A 20,156-nucleotide genomic window follows, 5' to 3' on the forward strand; every position below is an offset into this window, starting at 1 on the left:
CTCGGCGGGGGCCTTCTCAGCGGAGGCTGGTTCGGAGAGGGCTTTGGGGGATGGTTCAGTGCAGAGTGGCTCGGGGCACGGGGGCGCGGCGCTCGCGGGCCCGTTCACGGCGGCTCAGCGCGGCGGTCTGCTGACGATGGAGCCGGTGCGCGAGGCGAGGATGCTGCGGCTTCTGTGGGAGGTGGAGAAGGAGGAGGCGTACGTGCAGTCGCGCGCGACGCGGCTGGCGAGCGCCGTCCTCGGCAGCGAAGTCGAGGGCTCTCTGCACTGGCTGCTCACGCGGCACCTTCGGCCGCCCCTCGCCACCTCCGTCTCCGCCGGCGTGAGCTACTCCTTTTCCGACTCGTCTCTCTTCTCCGTCGCCGTCTCGCTCACGCCCGAGGGGCTCGCGAGGCACGAGGAGGTCTCGGAGTTGGTGTACGGCGCAATCCACCTGCTGCGCGAGACGGCGGCGGCCGCGCCCTCTGGCGGCGGCGGCTTGCCTCCGCACGTGCGCGCGGAGCGCGCAACGATGGCGCGCCTCGCGTTCGAGTTCGCCGATGAGGCGGAGCCGCTCGGCGTCGTCAAGGCTCTCGCCTCGCGGATGCACACGCCGGGGCTCGCCCCCTCCCAGATCCTCTCCCGCCCCTACTCGTGGCCCGACGAGGCGCGCGCGCACCCGGCGCCGCTGCGCGAGCTGCTCGAGCTGCTCACGCCGCGCCGCGCGCTGACGCTGCTCGTCGGCCCGAGGCCCGAGACGCGCCTCGAGGCGCCGCTGCAGGAGCGGTGGTACGGGACGCCCTACGGGCTTCAGCCCGTCGCTGATGAGGTGCTGACACGGCTGGCCGAGGCGGCCCCTCACCCGGACTTGCGCCTCCCGCCGCCAAACCCGTACGTACCCGACTCCTTCCAGCTCCTTGAGCCGCCGCCGCCCGCCGCCGCCGCCGCCGCCGCCGCCGCCGCCGCCGCCGCCGCCGCGCCGCCCGCGGAGGAGGGGGGTGGGCGGAGGAGGCGCCGTGAGCCGACGGAGCTGGCGAGCGGCGCTGCGGGCGTGCGGGCGTGGCACTTGGGCGTGGGAGGCTTTGCGCGGCCAAAGGCGTCCGCGCTCGTGCTGCTCCGCACGCCAGCCGCCGCGGGCACGGCGCGGCGCGTCGTCCTCTCTTCGCTGGCAGCAGAGCTGCTCGACGACACGCTAGGCAAGACACCTCCCGGACACCTCCCAGACACCTCCCAGACACCTCCCAGACACCTCCCAGACACCTCCCAGACACCTCCCGGACACCTCCCAGACACCCCCCAGACACCTCCCAGACACCTCCCAGACACCTCTCGCCTCCGTCGCGCCACTCCCTTGGAACGGAACTCTCCTCTCGAGCAGGCACCGCGCTCGCGGCGGCGCCAGACGCAGGCGCCGGCTGGTCGGTCGGCGTTCACCCCGGCGGGCTAGTCTTCCAGGTGGGCGTCCCATATCTCCCCATATCTCCCCAGATCTCGCGGCGGGCTAGTCTTCCAGGTGGGCGGCGTTAGCTCGGCACCTCGTCGCGAATCTCGGCTGCACGTCGTCGGCAATATCTGGCACCCTCTCGGCGGCAATCTCTCTGGTCAGCACCTCGGCGGCAACATCTCGGCGGGCACCAATTTGGCGGACTCTTGGCGGCACCCTCTCGGCGGCACTTCGGCCGATCTCAGCCCCTGCTCGGCCTCTGCCAGGCGAGCGGGTACTCCCAGCGCGTGCAGGGGCTGGCGCTGGAGCTGCCAAAGGCGCTCGCCTCGCTCGAGCTCGACGAGGAGCGCTTCAGCCTGCACCGCGAGCTGCTGCTCAAGGCGCTGCGCAACCGGCGAGAGGAGAGGCCGCTGTGGCAAGCGCAGTACGAGCTGTCCTTCGCGATGTCGCGGCCGACACCCCGCCCCTCCAAGCCCGCGCCTCGAGACCTGTAGCCGTCTGGGAGCCCTCTCGGACACTATGTAGGCCGACCGTCCACTATGAGCACGCGCTCGCGTTTGCGGCGGACGACGGCGCCTGCTCACTCGCCGCGCTCCGCTCGCACCTCGACGACCTCCGCGCCGCGGGCTTCGTCGAGGCGCGCTCCCGTGCCGAGAGATTGCTGCAGGGAGATTGCAGGGAGATAGCAGGGAGATTGCAGGGAAGAGACCGCCGAGATCGCTTCCGAGGAGGTTGCGACCGGCGCCGAGCGGCGTCTGCAATCTCGCGCGATCTCCCCCCCCCACAGGCGCTCGTGCACGGCAACGCGCTTGAGGGCGAGGCGCGCACCTTCAGCGAGGAGTGGGCGGGCGCGCTCGGCGCGGCGCCCCTCGAGGCGGACGCCGCGCCGCTGCCGCAGACGCTGCCGCCTGCCGCGGCCTCCGAGAGGCCGGAGGCGTCGCCGCGCGCGCGCCGGTGGCTCGAGGGCGGCGCGATGCGGCTGCGGAGCGTCGCGTCGAACCCGGGCGAGAAGAATTCGGCCATCGAGCTGCACCTGCACTTGGGCGAGCTTGAGCTCGAGCGGCGTGGAGGAGGCGCCGTCGAGCCCGTCCCCTCCCACAGCACTCTGCCGTCAACAGGCGAGCTCGAGCCGCGGGAGGAGGCGCGGCTGCGTCTGCTCGCATCTGTCGCTTCCAAGGACGCGTTCCATTGCCTCCGCACTGTGCGGCGGCGCCGGGCCGCGTGCTCCCGTGCGAGATCCGCCGAGGTGAGCCGAGATCGGCCGAGATAGGTGCGCCAGTTGGGCTACGTCGTCCAGTGCGGCGTGCGATCGATGGGTGCCGCGCGCGGGCTGTCTGTGCTCATCCAGAGCGCCGTCGCCTCCCCGACCGAGCTCGAGAGGCTCATCGAGAAGTGGCACGATCGTCTAGCCAGTGTTGTCTCATTCTCTCGTCGTTTTGTCTAGGCACATCGAGGAGTGGCTCGCCGAGTTCCGCGCGACCGGCCTGGAGGCGCTCACCGACGACCGCCTCGCCGACACCGCCTTCGCGCTGTCGAGCAACCTGCTCGAGCCGCCGCGTTCGCTCGCGCAGGAGGCGGCCCCCATTTGGGGCGAGATCATCGAGCAGACGCACCGCTGGTAGCGCGAGCACCTCGAGCGGTTCCGCTGAGCGGCGACATGGCGTGGGTCACCTCCGATTGACTGTGAGCAGGCAGCGCGAGGTCGAGCTCGCGACCGAGCTGAGGGCGGTCAACAAGGCGGAGCTGATCGCCCTCTTCGACGAGCACTTTGCGGCCGCGGCACCGAGCAGGCAAAAGGCCGTGTCGCTCTGCTACTCGCACCCTGACGCCGAAGCCGAGGGCGTGCCGTGCGAGCAACAGTAGTCGAGTGTGGTAAATAAATAAATAAATAAAACGGGCAAACTCTGAGACGAGATGGGATTTAGGGACATGTGTCCCCGCCCTGCACGATCTTGGTGTGAGGGATCTTCAATCCGTGTCCCCTCACCCCTCGTCACAACCCGACACGGAAGAGCGGCAAGAGTTAGGGCTGCGGCTACGGCTGCGGCTATGAGAGGGGCCGGGGTCGCGGGAGAGCCGCTGCGCCGCGTGGACGCGCCTACACCGCGCTTGCTCCGCTCGCCACCTCTCGCAAAGGTCCAAAGCCATAGCCACCACCTCCTCCAGCAAGTCCTTTCGCCGTATCTCGCCGTCCCTCCACGCCTGGAAGAGCTCGTCGTCATAGCCGTATTGCATCACAGCCTGCTGAACTGCGTCGTGTACGACCCCTGCCGTCCTATCCTGCGCCTCAGCGTCGGAAAAGTCGAACTCGGAGTCATACTCGGAAGCAGGCACAGACGGCCGCGGTGATTTGGCAGGCGGCGAGGAGGGGGAGGGGGAGCGCGGTGGTGCGCGCTCGTGGCTCCCGCTGGTGCCAGAAGGGCCAGCGCCCAGCGCACTCAGCCTGTTCTTGTTCACCTTGGGAGAGGGGGGTGGGGGTCCACCTCCCTTGGGTGCGGGCTGGCGGTCAGGCTTGCGCTTGACCGCCTTGCCCGGCGGCTTGCGGCCAGGGTTCCTCATTCGAGTGTGGTGGTGACGGCTGACAGACTATATAACTGTATACGTGTAAGAGCGCGTCGGGCTGGTGGTTCCATGCCGAGTTGAACGTCTAAAACCCTTTGGGAGGCTTGGACCGTTGGAGTGCGTATTGGAGTGCGGGGACGAACCTAAAATGTAAAAATACGACAGGGCACCGCGCTCGACAAGTTCCACATCGACCGCTCGAGGTGGCCCGAGCTCGCCGCCGATCGCTCGGCCTGGCGCCAGACGCTGGAGAACAGGCGCCCGCCCGACGCCTTCTTTGCCATGCCGGCGAGGGCTAGGCCGCCCTCCCCGCGCATTGCGCGCACTAAACCAGTGCGCTCATGCTTGGCGAGAACCAAAGAATGCAGCGATGGACATCTCTCGCTGCAGGCGCTCGCGGGGTCGTGAGTGGGGGTCCCCACTGCTGCCCCTCTGACTAATACTTTTGTCTGTGGTGATGCCTTTCCCTGAGAACGCACACAACGCCTCGTGTGCAATGCCCTGTGTTCCGCGAGTGCATGTGCCCCGTCGTCCATGCTAGGACGTGTGTAACACTGACTGACTGCACTACATATATCCTCAGATCCCCATCCGTGCATTAGCGCTATACTGGAGGAGCATCGATCCTGATCGGGCGGGGTGGACGTGACATAACACATAACAGCCGGGCCGGAACATCAATTGATTTTACATGATCATGAACCCACTTTCTACCGAAGCGTCGAGTCGTTCTTGACTAATTGTGCACGCCGATCACGGGAGAGCTAGGCCCAGGTCAGTAAGGCCGAGCGAGCGCGCAGACGCAGATCTTATAGTTCAGCCCAATTCATCTGCTCGAGCTGCCTCAGGAAGCCACAGTTGGGCTGCGCACACGGCCGCTGCAGCTTGACGGCATCGAGCGCGTCGGCGAGCGTCACCCCGGCCGCCGCCGCGCCGCTGCACCCGCCCGCGCCGCCACCGCCGCCGCCGCTCACGCCGCTGCCGCCGCCGCTCGCGCCGCCGCTCGGCGCTCCCGCGCGCATGAGGTGGGCGCAGACGACGCTGACGGAGCGTGACGCGCCGCGCTCGCAATGAACCAGCACGCGCCCGCCGCCGCGCAGCGCGGCTTCGATGAACGGAGCGGTCTCGCGCAGCACAGGCGCGAGGTCGGCGTCGTCGGAGTCTGGAATCTGGCAGAGCAGGTGCTCCCGTCCAAACGGCGGCTGCAGGTTACGCTCGACGACGCTGACGACGTGCGTGATGGCGAGCTTGTCGAGTGCGGCCTCGTTGGCAGAGGCGGCCGAGCCGAGGTAGAGCTTCCCCGGGATGATCTCGTTGGGGTAGGCCGCCGTGCCGAGTCCCGGCTCGAAGAGGAAGGGGTGGCTCGCGTGCAGCGCCGCCCGATCGACGCAGGCCACCCGCGTGCAGTGCTGGTCGAGCAACAGCTGCGCCGCCTCGGTCGCCCGGTCGATCGAGTCGTGCAGCAGCAGCGCCGACTTGGGCCGGTCGGGCGTGTACTCGCTCAGCACAAACGAACGCGCAGCCTCCACCGCCACAAGCAGCGGCGCGTCTTTGCAGCCGGGCAGCACGCCAATGCTGCCGGAGCCAGGCAGCCACGGCCCGGCCGCTTGGCAGATGTCGATCAGAAGGATGGACTCGTCGCAGCAGATGTTGTACGCCTCGTGCGGCGCGATGAAGGTGGGCACGCCCGTGGGGCGCGTCGGGCGGAGGAAGAGGCGGGGGTCGGACATGGAGCGGAGTTTAGCTTGAGCAAATGCAGTAATTTGTAGAACAGAGACAGGAAGAGGTTGTCGTCGCGTCGTGTCTCGTGGACGTTCCCGTCACCGTCGTTCACATTCACAGGTTGTTATACATAGAAGGCGAAACGCACGGCTACTCACACGCTCTGCTGGGTCGTTCACATAGAAGGCGAAACGACGTGCACGGCTACTCACACGCCTGCTTATTAACATCCACCTGAACCACCGCTGCTGCTTTATCTCATCATATCCACGTGTATCTCCTGGTATCTCCCGGTATCTCCCGGTATCCCGCCATATCCCGCCATATCCCGCCGCGGATACCGCGAAAAGAATCGGCCACACCAGGGATGGTGGCGGCGTGAGCGGCGGCGGCGGCGATGTGGTGGAGGCGGAGGGCGGCGGAGGCGAGGGCGAGGTAGAGGGCGGCGGCGGCGTGAGCGGCGGCGGCGGCGGTGTGCCCCCTGGTATTCTGGCTGGCATTAAGTAAGAGGTGGAGCACACAAACAAACAAAAAGATCTGCATACCGCAGAACCATAAGTCATCAACGAAGTCTCGCTCGCAAAAGGGGGGGTAACCGACGCGATCGACTGTGTTTTTTGCGCTACTTGATGTCGGAGAATCGGCGCGAGGGCGGAACTACCCGGGTACGGCTTATACGGGGTCGTCGAAGTACGGGGTGGTCGAAGTATTGCCGTTGCCGGGCCTGTCGAGTCAGGCACCAAGGGCTTTTGGCCGGCGAAGTCGCAGATGGCGGAGCGTTCCGTGGGTCAGCTCGGAGGCGAGAGGAGCTTGGTGTCAAACAAAGAGTTCCAGTCAATCGCATATGGCTACCCGCAGCGCACGGCCAAAAATCTGCTCGACGAGTCGCCCCTACCGCCCGCGCCCGAGGCAAAGGTTGTGGTCATTCGGCTGGTCGACGCGAACGCCCTCGCCCTGATGGCGTTCGGGTTTAGCACGTTGATGTTTGCCGCGTTCCTGTGCGACTGGAAGGACCTTGGAGACAGCAACTCGGACCGCTACGGCTTTGCCTACATCCCCGATATGCTCACCTGGGGCGTCTCGCTCAGTCTGACCGTTAGCGGCATTATCCAAGGGCTGAACGACGACCTGTTGGGCTTCTCGTCCTACCTGTTCCACGCGGCCATGCTCGGCACCATCGGCTACAACTTTGAGGAGAACCTCCTGGGAAACACGACGACGAGGTCCAGGAATATTAGCCACAGCTCCTCACACCACGATACCAGCAAAGCTCAAGTCCCCGAAGCGACGGGGGGTGGCGGCCACACGCGGGCAGCATACACACACGACGAGGCACTCGGAAGGGGCTGAAAGTGACACATCCTGAACGCAGGTTTGACATGATCGCCTGGTTATGTTACGCCGCGACTTGGATCAATCTGGTGTTTGCTCTCATGGCCGTCAAAATCGCCGCCCTGTTTGGCGTTCTGTACCTGACGGTGGCGAACATGTTCTTCTTTGTCGGGCTCAACTTCCACGGCGTCTTTGACCACTACGGTCCGCAGGTGGGCGGCAAGATTGCCGGTTCGATGTGCTGCATTGTGGCGATGCAGTGCTTCTACCTGTTGCTGCCTGTGCTCACAGGCCGAGGCTGGCTCATTCTTCCTTGCGAGAAGAAAGAATGATGCGCGGGCAGACCCTGAGCTTCGAAGCTGAGCAGGCGCGCTCTCGCGTGGAGTGATTGCACGCACCTCGTCTATAGCTTTCCTGTGGCTGTGTGGCCAGGCCAGACAGCTGACACGTGACAGGTATCAGTAGGGGGTGGACAGCGCCCCAAAATCCACCAGTGCGGGATTTCGCGCAATCGCTTGACTCTGAAAAGCTCGCATATCCCTGCGGTGAGCGCTGTGCCTGTGGTCGCCGCAGACTGGCTCCGACTTGACGGCGGCATGGAGACGTGATGCCTCCCCATGCCGCCGTCGAGTCAAAATCGACATGCGATTCGATCTTTGGCCCGCCAGAGGACAAACAGCGCTGCGACCGCGAACGGTCAGTGTCAGCAGTCTACTTGGGTTTGTCCGGGAAGAAAGAATTCCTAGAATCATGCATAGGCAAGCCTTCTGCGAGGAGAGCAGAGTTACGCAGAGAGCTGGCGAGAGAAGCGCAACCAGGCATCAGGAGAGAGAAATTTTTAGCAATGTTGGCATTAGCAATGTTGGCATCAGGTGAGCCGCAAACTGACTTTTTTCCAGACTTCACCCAGACTTCACCCAGACCGTACACAGAGAGGAGCCCGAACCCTCACGCTGGTTAGCGAAGCGAACCAGTTCCAACGGCAGCGGCAAAACCAAGAAAGAAAAACCGAGCTTAGGACAACAACACGCGGGCGTCAGGATTCGGACACTTAGCCACCAGGGTAATAAGTTCTCTAATATGGGAGCTCATAACTAAATAAATCACGCCGCATGCTGTGCACCCTTTCCGCGGCCATTTCGCTTGCGCCTCGGGATAAAATCTGCGGCCGACCTTCACAGCTCACAGCTCACCTCACGAGAGATCTCAGACGGACGGCCGGGGCACCCACGTCGCGGCAGGTTGGATCGTGATACCTCTGATCATCTCTCGCCGACGATCGATCGGACGGCGCGGCGTCGGCCCCGTGCCGTCTGTCGCGATGTTCTCTCGCACGGGCCACAGCCTGCTCGATGAGAGTCAGACCAGGTACGAGGGCGGCCGCTCGTCGCCGGGCGCGCCGCACCTCCAGATGCTCATGACGCTCTCGATGGGTGTGCTGGTCGGCGCGGCTGCGGTTTTCGGCGCAAGCCGGTTGAGCTCGGCTCCCGTCACCGCGGCGGTGGTTCCCGCCGGCGAGCCGAGCACGGAGCTCACGGGGACGGTGTCGGCGCTCCGCACCCTCGTGGCCGATCTTCAGACCGAGGTCGGCGAGATGAAGAGGCAGAAGGAGCAGCGGAGCACCAAGGCGGCGGCAGGGCCGGAGGCGCAACCCGCAGCGGCCACGTCGCTGAGCGAGAAGGGCTGGATCCCGTCGATCCCGTTCCTGCAGCCCGCGGCGCTCCCCTCCAAGTGAGCGACGCCCTTCCCCCCCACACATACACGCAAGCACACACACACACACACACAACACACACACACACACGGCGCACACGCAGATACATCGTGAAGCACACGCCGCCGGTGAAGCTGCAGCACCTGCGCGGCGCGTGCTGGCTCTTCGGCATCTCGGGCGTGCTCGAGGCTTCGTACCGCAAGCAGGGCATCGCCTACGGCTTCATGCAGCCCGACGAGTACCTGCGTCTGACGGAGCAAAACTTGGGAGCGCAGATTGAGTCGGCCTGCCGCGCCACCACAAAGTACTGGAAGCTGGGCTCGCTGAACGACAAGGCGGTGTGCTTCACGGGTGATGGCGACACCGCGTGGAAGGGCAACTCGACCGAGGGCGGCGAGGCCGAGTGGATCTGGTACCTCAAGGAGTGGCTGGAGGACACCATGGCGCTTCCCGAGTCGGTTTGCCCGTACCTGGAAAAGGAGGAGGGCAACTCGAGCGCCATCTGCGTGGGCTCCGAGGCGGCGATCAAGAAGTCGGCGCTGAAGATGAAGATCAAGGGCATGAAGGCCTACTACGGCCTCGCCGACCTCAAGAGGTCGATCTTCGAGAACGAGCGCTACCAGGCCTTCTCGATTGCTCTCTTCGGGCAAAACTACCCGCTGCCGTGCACAGACGCCACCAAGGACTACTACAAGTGCGACCCTGCGGGTCCGCTGTGCACAAAGTGCCCGGCCGAGGCCAACTATGCGGGCGTGGAGTGCTGCGTCCTGCAGGCGCGCTTCGGCACCAACATGAAAGGCGAGTTCTCGGGCGGTCACGGGGGGCAGTTCACGGCGGCCGGCGGCCACGCCGTCGGCTACGTCGGCTGGAACGACAACTTCTTCTCGTCCCACGGGTACAAGGGCGGGCTCATCATCAAGAACTCGTGGTGGGATGGGGTGCCACCGCCGGGCATCGTGTGCACCGACCCGACCGCGCCGTGCTCCGCTGGTCGCGGCTCGCACACCTAGAAGCTGAACACGTATTCATGTACCTTAGGTATCCCAACTAGCGCCCAGAGGACACGTATTCAGCCGTATTCGGCCGTATTCCGCTGCATTCACAGCATGCTTCTCCGTCGTATCCACGCGGTGCTCTTCACACACTCCACAACACCGTCTTCCCGCCCTGAGGTTGGCGTCTTCAGCACGTAGGCTCGCATAGCCTCCCGTACTACATGGAGGAGATCTCCTCGGTGGCCGAGCGCGAGATCTGCCCGAACGTGCACTCGCCCGCCTCGTGGTATGCGTGCGCCGACATCGCAACGTGCACCTCGGTCGACTCCAACATCTCCGCGGTGGCCACGCGCAAGGTGCTGCACCTCGAGTGCCTCGGCGATGGCGACCAGTCGCCGTACGTGAAGGGCATCTGCAAGGCGGGCGAAAAGTTCTTCTTCAAAAACATGACCGACTTTGGCTCGGGGCTCTCGGTCGCGTGCATGGTCAAGGGCGACGGCTCGGGCGACCTCTGCCTCCCGCCGCTGTGGGACGAAGACCTTGCGATGCTCTTCACTCCCGTACCCGAGGAGGACAAGCCAAACGACCCGGACCAGTGCGGGTATTACTGGTTCCCGTATGACATCTATGGCAAGGTTGCGGCCACCATGGAGAAGTCGTACGGCGTCGACTTTGACATCGTGTGGCCCAAGTCGGCGTACGTCAACGCGCCCAAGTACTTCAAGGACGTCGAGTGCCCTGGCTGCGACTACGAGGTGATCAAGAAGAACACGCACAAGCAGCGGACGCCGCCCTTCACCGGACCCTTCCCGACGCTGCGCGAGCCACTCAAGAAGGAGTGAGCTGTGCGAGAATCCGGCGCCGCACACGCGTTGTTCTGCTGTGACCACGCTGTGTAGCTGCACGTTGCCATTTCGGCAACTGCCGCGGTGCACCTCTGTCGGTCGCGCGTGAGGTTGAGTTGTGGCCTTTGGTGCGGGGCAGAGGTGGGCGGTGCCGGTGGGCACGGTGGGGGGGGGGTGGGCACGGTGGGGGGGGGCATGGATTGGAGTGATGTGTGCTCGAGGTCAGATCGAGGTCAGGGGAGATACAGATAGAGATCTGAGAAGTGAGATGGGTTCATTATCGATTATGGCATATAAGATAATATATGCGATATGTGGGGGATATTATCCGGATATGGGGGGGGGGGGACCTTGCCGCGTGGTTGTGCGCGTTGCGGCAGTTGGGAGCGATCACGAATCACGTGTGGTCCCTTCGTGTCCGTGTCTCGTTCGATGTTTTTGAGATATGGCGTATACAGAAATATCTGGAATGTGTGTGGTTCTGGGGTTGTGGTCCTGTTTCACACCTCCTGACAAGTCTCAAGTGTCATGGACACGTACACGTGCAGGTCGTGTGGGCTCTCTGGCCTCTGGCTCTGCGCGCGCGGGTGCGGTGGCTGCAAGAGCCCAGCAGGGTGCGGGGACGTACAATGGGGAAGTGATTAGCCCTGCGCTCACATGGACTCGATCTGCTCGGCGGTCACCTCGGCGTAGTGCTCGCTGTACTTGGCGAGGTGCGCCTTGAGGTCCGCCTGCTGCTGCCGCAGCATCCAGGGCGGCTCGTCGAGCACGTCGGTGAAGAGGTGCTTGACATGCGGCTGCGCACGCTTCTCCGCGTCGTTGAGCGCCTTGATGGACGCGGCACGCTCCGTCTTGCGCAGCGCTGTCTCCTCCTCCGCCGTCCACAAGCCGCGCGCCTCGAGGAAGCGGCCGAAGCGCACGATTGGCGAGCGCGCGTCCCAGTACCTACGTGTGGGATACGCCGACATGAGGGGCGGGAAGACGGCACTCACGAGTACAGTGAGTGCAGCGGAATGCAGCGGAATGCGGCGGAGTACACCGGAGTACGTGCCCTCTCGAGTGCTGGTTGGGAGACAAGAACACGTCTTCCGCTTCTAGGTCCGCCGCACGCCCGCTCGCTGTCGTACCCCTCCTCGGGCGAGTCGGCGCGCCTGTACTTGGAGTCGTCGTCGGAGGTGGAGTGCGCGCCTGGCCGAGCAAAGGCGTGTTCAGCCAGTCAGTGGGACACACGCCCAAGCACAGACGACGGGGCACACACGCACTCGCGAAACACACGGGGCATTGCACACGAGGCGGTGTGTGCGTTCTCAGGGAAAGGCATCACCACAGACGCACGTCAAATCGTCAGAGGGGCCCATGCCGAGACCAGCAGAGCTAGCTAGCGACCTGCGCTGGGCTCACTTGCCAGCTAGTGAAGACCTGTGCGCTAGCTAGAGCTCGCACTAGAGGCCGTCCTCGCATTCGCCTTCACCTGGGACCCAGTGCTGCCTTCTGACTGCCGTCGCTGTCTCTCCCTTCTCGACTGTCTGTGCGTGTGCGTCTTGGGTCCCGGGGTTGTGTGCTTGCGCCAACAGCAAGCGGTGGGGCCCAGTGCTGCCTTCTGACTGCCTCGACTCGCCAGAGCGCGACCGGCGGCTCATCGGGTGCCCTCTGGCCCCGTCAGTCAGTCAGTGTTACACACGTCCTAGCATGGACCCTCTGGCCCATCTCGGGCAATCTCGGGCAATCTCCGCGCCGATGCGGTACGTCATCGCCTCGATGAGCGCGGGCTTCCCCTCCTCGACGGCGATGCGCCGCGCCGCCCGCGTCGCGGCGTACACAGCGAGCAGGTCGTTGCCTGAGGGGGAGAACGACGGGGGGAACGACGGGGGGGGGGAGGGGTGTTCCGACGGCGAGTCGGTGCGGCCCGGTGCAGTGCATGTTGGCCGCGGACGTTTCGGGTGCGGAGCTGGCAGTGAGCAGCGGCAGCGGCAGCGGTGAGCAACGGTGAGCAGCGGCAGCGGTGAGCGGGGTGGGTGGCGGGGTGGCGGGGTGGCGGCGTACCGTCGACGCGAATTGTGGGCATACCAAACGCGACCCCGCGCGGCGCGATGCCGTCCGACTTGTACTGGTCGTCGGTGTGCGTGGAGATGGCATAGCCGTTGTTGCGGCAGAAGAAGATGGTCGGGCAGCCGTGTACGGACGCGATATTCAGCGCCGAGGGAATGTCTAGAGAGACGAGAGAGACGTGTACGGACGCGATATTCAGCGCCGAGGGAATGTCTAGAGAGACGAGAGAGACGTGTACGGACGCGATATTCAGCGCCGAGGGAATGTCTAGAGAGAGACCAGAGCGGTGGGCACGGGCCAGCAAAACGAGAGGCCGCGAAGGCCGATGTGCTTCGAGTCGCCGCACCGTGATGATCTCGGCTACCGCTCGGCTTACCTCTCGGCTACCTCTCGGCTACCTCTCGGCTATGTCTCGGCGCACCGCCCTCCGACGCGCAGCCCTCACCAAAGTAGGTGATGGAGCACCGTCCCTTGCGCTGGAGCTTCATCGCGTAGGCGGCGCCGTTGGCGGCAGGCACCTGCTGCCCCAGGTTCGACTTGACGTACATGAGGTGCTTCTCGGGCGAGCCGATGTGCATCGGCAGCTGCCGGCCCTTGGTTGCGTCGAGCTCGTTGTGGCAGCACTGGTTGGCAGCTTCCTCGATGGTGTAGCCGCGCCAGAAGGTGGCGCCGAGCTCGCGGTACTGCGGCCACACCCAGTCGTCGTCGCGCAGCGCGGCGCCCGAGCCGACCGAGCACGCCTCCTCGCCGCGGTTCGTGAAGTAAAAGGAGAGCCGCCCCTGCCGCTGAGCCTCGTTGAAGACCTTGTCAAACTCGGAGACCTTCACCATTGTCTGCTGCATCCGCCGCATCACCGCCGGCGCTATGTCCGGAAGCGCAGCGCCCTCGACCGGCACGCCGTTGTCGTCAATGAGCCGGAAGCACGGAAAGGCTGGCGGCACCGCGTCGGCGTGAGGATACAAGTATCGGAGCTCCGGCGTGTACTCGGACCGGGCACCGACGAAGCGAGAGAGCTCGGCGCCGCTAGCACACCCCCGTGCGAGGCGTCGCGCTGCGGAGGCTGCGCGCCGCGAGCCCAGCATGGGTGCACAGCTCGTTTTTGTCCTTTGGCAACATTTTTTTGCACCTCGACTCGCTGAGCTGTGAGCCCTTTCAGAGCGGTGTTTCGACACCGATATCGTTCAAGGGATGATCCCGGCTCTCCGCTGTTTCAAGAGAATAAGAGAAAGCTTAAGTGCCGCAGTTGTGCTGTCCACCGACTGGCGGCGTGACACGTCACTCAGTAGCCGCAACTTTCTGCACGAGATCGGCTCTACTCCATGATCCTTTCTTGCTTCTCTCTGCTGCCGCCGCGCCCCTTCATCGCTCTCCTCGGCCTCGTCTGCGACGACGCCGACGTCTGCCGGGCCCTTGCTCTCGCCTCTCGGCGCAACGTCGTTCTCTCCCGGCAACAATGGCGGTCCATTCACAGATAGGTTGTTGGCCGCTCTGTGTAGCACGAGACCTCGAGAGAAGGCCGCCCGGAGGCGGAGGGCCCAAGTCACGAATTGGCTTTCTTTCGGCGGGCAAGATAGGTTGAGGTTGAACACATCGCACACAGTGAGGGTGTGAAAGGCAAACCTAACCAAGGTCCACATCTACATCTCTTCACAGAAAAACATCTCTTCACACGAAACACAACCCCGGTTCACAGCCTTGTTATGAGAAGAAAATACCTCCTATGGCGCTATGCGCTGGTCTGTGAGAGGTTGAGGTGCGAGCCCTGGAGGCCCTGGGGATGGGGGGAGACTACCCGCGGGCCTAGAAGGCCCGCGCGCAGGCCTTCTAGGCCCGCGGGTAGTCTCTTCACAGGCACAGATCAGCTGGAGGCGCTGTCAGAGGAACTCGAGGGAGAGAGATTCACACATCGGCGCGAGCCGGCAGACGCTGCGCTGGCTCGGCGAGGGCGTGCGCGTGCCGTGGATCGGTTCGCAAAAGATGGCGGTCTCCCTGTGGCTAGCCTTGTTCACCGCCTGCGTCGCGATTCTGCTGCCGCTCCTTCTGTGGCGGCTTGGCCGTCGCCCCGCCGCCAGCGCGGAGCCAGGCCCGGCGGCCACGGCGGGAGCAAGCCCTCGGGCTGCGTACCGGCACCCGACAGAGCTGCGAGCGACACTGGAAGAACCCGGGCTGTTGGCCGAGGCTGCACGGCAGAAGGAGCAGGGCAACGAGATGCTCGCAAACGGGCTCCTCGACGCGGCGACGCAGTGCTACCTCACCGCCCTCTGGTTCCTCCGGCGAGGCTCGCCAACCTACCCCAAGGCGCTAAACTTGCAGGTCGCGCCCGCTGGAGAGGCGGCCGCGAGCCTGCTAGGAGGCGGGCGCGTCTCGCCTGACCAGCCGACTCTGGGCCGGCTGTCGCGTCTGATCGTGCTGCTGCGCGGCGGCGGCGGCGGTGGAAGCGGTGGTCGCGGTGGCGGCGATGGGCTGGACGGCGAGGCGGCAGAGGCCCTCCGAGTGGCTCTGCACCTGAACGTGGCCGCCGTGGCGCTGCGGAGGGAGGACTGGTACCTCGCCGCGGCAGCGTGCAGGTGGGTGACGGAGCGGCAGCCCGCAAACGCAAAGGCGCTCTACCGGTTGGGCGTCGCGCAAGAGGGCAGGGGCGACTCGCCCGGCGCGTTGCGCTCGCTCGCCGCATGCGTCAAGGCGGAGCCGCAGAATCGCGAGGCGCGCCGGCTCTTTGAGCAGCTGCGCGACGAGGCGGAGCAGCGCCGCTCGCTCTACAGCGGCATTGGCGGCCGATCGGGCTTCGGAGGCTCCGATGCCCCGCCGCCGCCGCCGCCGGGGCCGGAGAGGGAGGATGAGCTGACGCAGCGGATCCGCGCGTTGCTGGAGAAGGAGGCGAAGGAGGAGAACGAAAAACTGCGCGCGCAGGCCGATGCGGAGGCGCGCGAAGCGTCGGGGATGCCGCCGACAGCGCGAGAGGAGGCAATGCAGAAGGCGCGCCAGGGAGCTGGTGGGGAGGCGCTCCTGAAGTAAGGGTAGCGCGGCGCCTAGAGCTAGACTCTACGGCTAGACGAAGAGCTTGTGCCCCTGGGAAAATATACATAAACACGGTATTTAGGCGTTGACCACTCGCGAATCTCGATAACAAATGCAGGCGAACAATATGAATATCGAACAAATGTGTGTGAGACGGGAGGTGCGAGGGCCGAGGCGCGAGGGGGGTGCGGGTGTGTGGGGGGGTGCGCGGGCGGGTGCGGACGATGGGGCTTCGTGTATCGTGACGGGTCGCTCGGGTGTGTGCGCTGTGGGTAGTGTGGGGGGGGGGCGCGTCGGCGCGCTAGTTATAAGATATAACACCCTGTCGCGGTCGATACGGCAATTAGCCTTGTGCTTTACGTAATTCTTTGATACAAACATTTCTCGTATTCGTTTTTAAAATTAAATTATTCGAGCCAATCCCCCGTTTTGGAGATGGTGTGTGTGACGATATGGAGGTGAGAGACGAGGCCTTCTTTCGCACGGAGCCTACACGCACCGATCGTCCTCCCACACAACGTAACGGGTCGATCACGGCTCGGCGTCCGCGTCGTCGTCGAAAGAGGGTGCGACGAACTGGTCCTCCTCGAAGGGCACCAAGGTCGGCTCGGCGCGGCGCGGCGCCACCCGCGGGGAAACGGGCGCGACCGGCGGCGCGGCCGGCGCCGCCTCCGCGGCCTCGCCATCGCTGGCGAGCTGCTGCAGCCTACCACGGGCATTGGCACACGGGGGCGGTGAGCCGCAGCCGGTCCGGCGTTCGGCCGGGCGCTGCCGTGCGCACCGGTGGCGCAGCCGCTCGGTCTCGTCGGCGAGCTGTGAGCAGCGCGTCTCGAGGAGAGGCAGCTGCTCCATCTTTATCCGCTCGGCGCCGCGGCAGTAATAGGCGGTCCACGGCCGCACCGCGCCGGGGTCGATGTGCAGCGTGGTGTGGGCGCCAGGCGCGTAGCTCTGGTTGACGAACCGCGGCTCGGAGAGCGCTGGCCAGAGCGGCAGCGTGGGCGGCAAGTCGGCTCGCTGCCGTTCGCAGTTGCCGAGGAGCGTGCCGTGCAAGCAGCTGGTGAGGTGGTGAAGCAACTCGGCGAGGTAGAGCGAGTTGAACTCGAACGCGGACGGGAACTGCTCGCACAGCTGGTGCACGCAGTCGACGTACTGCAAGAAGACGGGCGAGGACTGCTCCTCCGAGGACTGCGCGCCGCGCTCGAGCGGCGCGATCGTGCCGCACCGCTTTGCGAACTGGTGGCCGAAGGAGAGCCACTCCTTGGCGACCAGCGTCTCGAAGCCTCGGCGCGTGCGGAAGGTCGGGTCGAGGGCGAGCTGCGCCAGGGCGGTCACCTGCGACGTGCGGTCCCAGCCATCCGAGCAGTGCACGACGACGGAGGCACGGTCGTGCTCGAGCAGCCGCGCGGCGTGGAGCGCGGCCCTGAGCACCATCCGCAGGTGCTCGAGCCACCCGCTCTTCTCGAGCTCGGGCATCGACGTCTCTCCCGCGGCCGCCTGCTTCTTGAGCACGGCCAGGAAGGCCTTGAGGGAGGACCGCATCGCGTGGATGTTCTCGATGTTCATGAAGGTGAGGCGCGTGGCCGCGTAGTTGGAGGCGTGCTCGTACCCCTTGCCCTTGACCTGGTTCACCTCGGCGTTCAGCTTCGGGCGGCAGTCGAGGATGTGCAGCGTGTCGCCGATCGGGTTCGTCTCTCCAATGGCGCGCAGCAGCGCCTCGTCGTCCGCTGAGCGCTTGTTGGCGACGCCGACCAGCGGCTGGGAGCAGCGGCAGATGGAGGCGACTCCAAACGCGTCCTTCCAGCAGAGGACGGGGAGCCGCCTGCCGGAGCGGAAGGCGGCGGCGCGCGAGAGCGCCTCGTCCGTGACCGCACGTGGCACCGCGAGCAGCCGAGGGTACGTGGCGCACAAGCCGTACTCGCGGTTGAGCGCCGTGACGCGCCAGTTGGAGAGAGGGTTGTTGAGGCCCTGCCGGTGGAACTCGGCTTCGGGAGACGTGCCCGGCGGGTAGTCGCAGAATGCGCCGCCCCTCTCGCCTGCTCTCGCCAGTGCTGCGGCGTGGGTGGCGGCGAAGAGGCGGTCGAATCCCGGGGCGCGTGACTCGCGGACGACAGCAGAGAAGCGGCCGAACGCGGCGGCGGCGACGAGCACGCGCAGAGCGGGAAGCGCTCCATACTTTGGGTACACCTCGACCTCGATCTCGGGGTCGGCGGCAGGCGGCGGCGGCGGCTCGCTGCCTCCGCGGCCATTGCTGCGCGCGGTCTGGTGGTACTTTGTGAACCGATCGATCGAGTAGAGCGGGAGGGAGACGAGCGGCCACGAGAGGGGCGGATCGTCCCCCGGGCTGGCGGCGGCGGCCGCCGCGGCGGTCGACGATGCCTCCCACACCATCCGGAAGGAGGTCACAAAGAGCCGCCCTGCACAGCGGGTCCCGGCGGCGGTGCCGTCTCCCGCGCCACCAAGCTGGAGCGCGGAGATGGGTGCGGCGGCCATGCGCTCGCCCGGCAGCAGCCCCGTCGGTGCCGGATGCTCGCGCGGCGGAACCATCCGCAGCCCTCCATTGGGCGGCGTGAGCGGCGGTGGCGGGTGAGCGGCGGGCGACGAGGCGGCAGGCAGCGAGAGCGGGTCGGTGACACCGACCACGGTGGCGGCTGCTGGGACCACGACGGACGGTGCGCGGGATGGGGTGGGCGCCCCCGTACGAGGAGGTCCCAACGGCGTGGCGTCCGGCGGTAAGGCCTGCAGCGATTTTGCGGCATCGTCGTGCGGCGGCGGCGGTGGCGGCGGCGGCGGCGGCGGCGGCGGCGGCGGCGGCGGCGGCGGCGGCGGCGGCGGCGGCGGCGGCGAGTCGTCGTCGGCAAAGAGCGATCGCGGAGCGGTCTTTCGCGTTGACGTGGGGGCGAGGCCGAGTTGGCTGAGCAGCGACTTGTCGGACTCGGTGGACATCACAATACTCTGGCGCGCTGTGAATGGTAGGGATACGTGACAGAGGGCCACGCCCTCGCTGGCGGCGGCGCACCGCCCAGGACGCTGCCTCTACCTTGCCATCGGTGGCGACCGTGTCCAGGGGAACAAACAAATCGAAACTCGCTCCGCCGTCAGGGGCAGCAGCGCACTCCCTTTTGGCCTGCCGAGGCGGCTCTCGCGGATTTACTCAATGCGCACCTCATCTCCGAGGAGCGTCCTGAACGCCGAGCCTCGAGCAAGGGCCTGTGACGACGCTCCGGTGTCGTCGCTGCTCTGCTCGCGCGAAACGGCCAGCGGCCGGCACGCCGCGAGCGCTGAGGCGCGGTTGCTGCGTTGGTCGATGGGGAGATGGATGGCACCTCACGGGCTCCAGTCTGGATACTGCGCGCTGAGTGGCGCCAAGTCGACGATCGCCCTCGCCTTTTCCACCGACGGCACGTACTTTGCCTCCACGCATGGCGACCACACCGTCAAGGCCCGCCGCGTCGCCTCGCCCGCGGCTGGTGCGCCCGTTCACATGCTAAAGCCCGCGCGCGCGCGCGCGTCGCGACAGGTGTTTGACTCGTCATCGTGGGCCATCCGGTGTGCACCGCTGCCTCCCTCTTCCCGCGCCTCTCCCTCGAACCACTCCGGCGCCTTCTCCCGCCGCCCCGCCGCCCGCTCATCCCCTCCCCCGCCCCTCTCCGCGCCTCAGCGCTGTTCTCACGGGCCACGAGCGGACGCCGTGGACGGTAAAGTTCCACCCGCGCTCGCGGCGCATCCTCGCCTCGGGGTCGTTGGACCAGTCGGTGCGCACGCCGGCCGACACCCGGATTGCACACAGGGGAAATGGAGCCACAACCCACCAGTCGTGCACAGGGGACAAGACATCACACTCCCACCCAGCCACACGCCTCGACACACAACACGTCTCACGAATGCCACGGGGGCGGTCGGTGCAGCACTCCCCCCGCCCCTTGGGCCACCCCGAATGACCTGGCGGCGACACACATACTCTGACGGACCTCGCTCCGCACTTAAGACCCCCCCCCCCCCCCCTCTGGCAGGTCCGGGTGTGGGACATTGAGCGCGCCGAGTGCATCGCCCACCACCACTTCCTCTTTGTCGTCTCGTGCATCTCCTTTCACCCCAGCGGCACCCGTGAACCTAGATGCACACGTCCGACCGCAGCGGAACCCCGGCCTTGGTCCTCTTGGAAGGGCCTTCCCTAGACACTTCCTAGACACTTCTGGACACTTCCTAGACACTTCCTAGACACTTCCTAGACGGGCCTTCCCTGCCCTGCCCCACTCGTCCCCACTCCCGTCTTCACCGCCCTGCCCGATCCTCCCCGCCCCGCAGGGAACATTCTCGCAGTCACCTCGGGCGCGCGCCCAGCGGGAAGTGTCTAGGAAGCTTCATTCACTCCGTCTCGTCTTGACCGCGTTTGAATCGCCGTGAACGTAGGCAAGCGCATCTCCGTGTGGAGGTGGGATGCCTCGCCCCTCCCCCCAACGCCTCCCGTGCAAGCCCCCCCCCCCCCATCAAAAAAA

At 65.8% G+C, this 20,156-nt stretch overlaps 7 protein-coding genes across 7 annotated transcripts in view; 4 read left to right on the plus strand and 3 right to left on the minus strand.

The window, feature by feature from the left end:
• Positions 1–5,001: 5,001 nt before the first annotated feature.
• On the minus strand, positions 5,002–5,280 carry EMIHUDRAFT_58171 (hypothetical protein; the record flags this gene model as incomplete). The annotated part of the gene is made up of 1 exon (XM_005781593.1): positions 5,002–5,280. A coding segment is annotated over one exon (279 nt), but the record flags the coding sequence as incomplete, so codon positions are not given.
• Positions 5,281–6,475: 1,195 nt separating this feature from the next.
• On the plus strand, positions 6,476–7,504 carry EMIHUDRAFT_99664 (hypothetical protein; the record flags this gene model as incomplete). Its single annotated transcript, XM_005781594.1, has 3 exons — positions 6,476–6,930; positions 7,080–7,251; positions 7,472–7,504. 3 exons carry the CDS (start codon positions 6,476–6,478, stop codon positions 7,502–7,504), a joined length of 660 nt encoding a protein of 219 aa, XP_005781651.1.
• Positions 7,505–8,360: 856 nt separating this feature from the next.
• Positions 8,361–10,590, plus strand: EMIHUDRAFT_99665 (hypothetical protein; the record flags this gene model as incomplete). Its single annotated transcript, XM_005781595.1, has 3 exons — positions 8,361–8,770; positions 8,857–9,743; positions 9,947–10,590. 3 exons carry the CDS (start codon positions 8,361–8,363, stop codon positions 10,588–10,590), a joined length of 1,941 nt encoding a protein of 646 aa, XP_005781652.1.
• A 438-nt stretch (positions 10,591–11,028) lies between these two features.
• On the minus strand, positions 11,029–13,472 carry EMIHUDRAFT_421173 (putative 2-oxoisovalerate dehydrogenase alpha subunit mitochondrial precursor; the record flags this gene model as incomplete). Its single annotated transcript, XM_005781596.1, has 5 exons — positions 11,029–11,538; positions 11,703–11,781; positions 12,329–12,430; positions 12,637–12,801; positions 13,064–13,472. 5 exons carry the CDS (start codon positions 13,470–13,472, stop codon positions 11,247–11,249), a joined length of 1,047 nt encoding a protein of 348 aa, XP_005781653.1. The 3' UTR covers positions 11,029–11,246.
• Positions 13,473–14,619: 1,147 nt separating this feature from the next.
• On the plus strand, positions 14,620–15,657 carry EMIHUDRAFT_99666 (hypothetical protein; the record flags this gene model as incomplete). The annotated part of the gene is made up of 1 exon (XM_005781597.1): positions 14,620–15,657. The coding sequence occupies one exon, from the start codon at positions 14,620–14,622 to the stop codon at positions 15,655–15,657; it is 1,038 nt and encodes a 345-aa protein (XP_005781654.1).
• Positions 15,658–16,596: 939 nt separating this feature from the next.
• Positions 16,597–17,601, minus strand: EMIHUDRAFT_41894 (hypothetical protein; the record flags this gene model as incomplete). Its single annotated transcript, XM_005781598.1, has 1 exon — positions 16,597–17,601. A coding segment is annotated over one exon (1,005 nt), but the record flags the coding sequence as incomplete, so codon positions are not given.
• A 1,375-nt stretch (positions 17,602–18,976) lies between these two features.
• Positions 18,977–20,156, plus strand: part of EMIHUDRAFT_203781 (hypothetical protein) — a gene marked incomplete at both ends in the record, with an annotated part of 3,080 nt that continues 1,900 nt past the window's right edge. The window contains 2 exons of the mRNA XM_005781599.1: positions 18,977–19,206; positions 19,319–19,412. Coding sequence (XP_005781656.1) covers positions 18,977–19,206; positions 19,319–19,412 — 324 coding nt within the window. The remainder of the gene's footprint in view (positions 19,207–19,318; positions 19,413–20,156) is intronic.

Source organism: Emiliania huxleyi (assembly GCF_000372725.1).
Source record: "Emiliania huxleyi CCMP1516 chromosome Unknown EMIHUscaffold_20, whole genome shotgun sequence".
Classification (NCBI taxonomy): domain Eukaryota; phylum Haptophyta; order Isochrysidales; family Noelaerhabdaceae; genus Emiliania; species Emiliania huxleyi.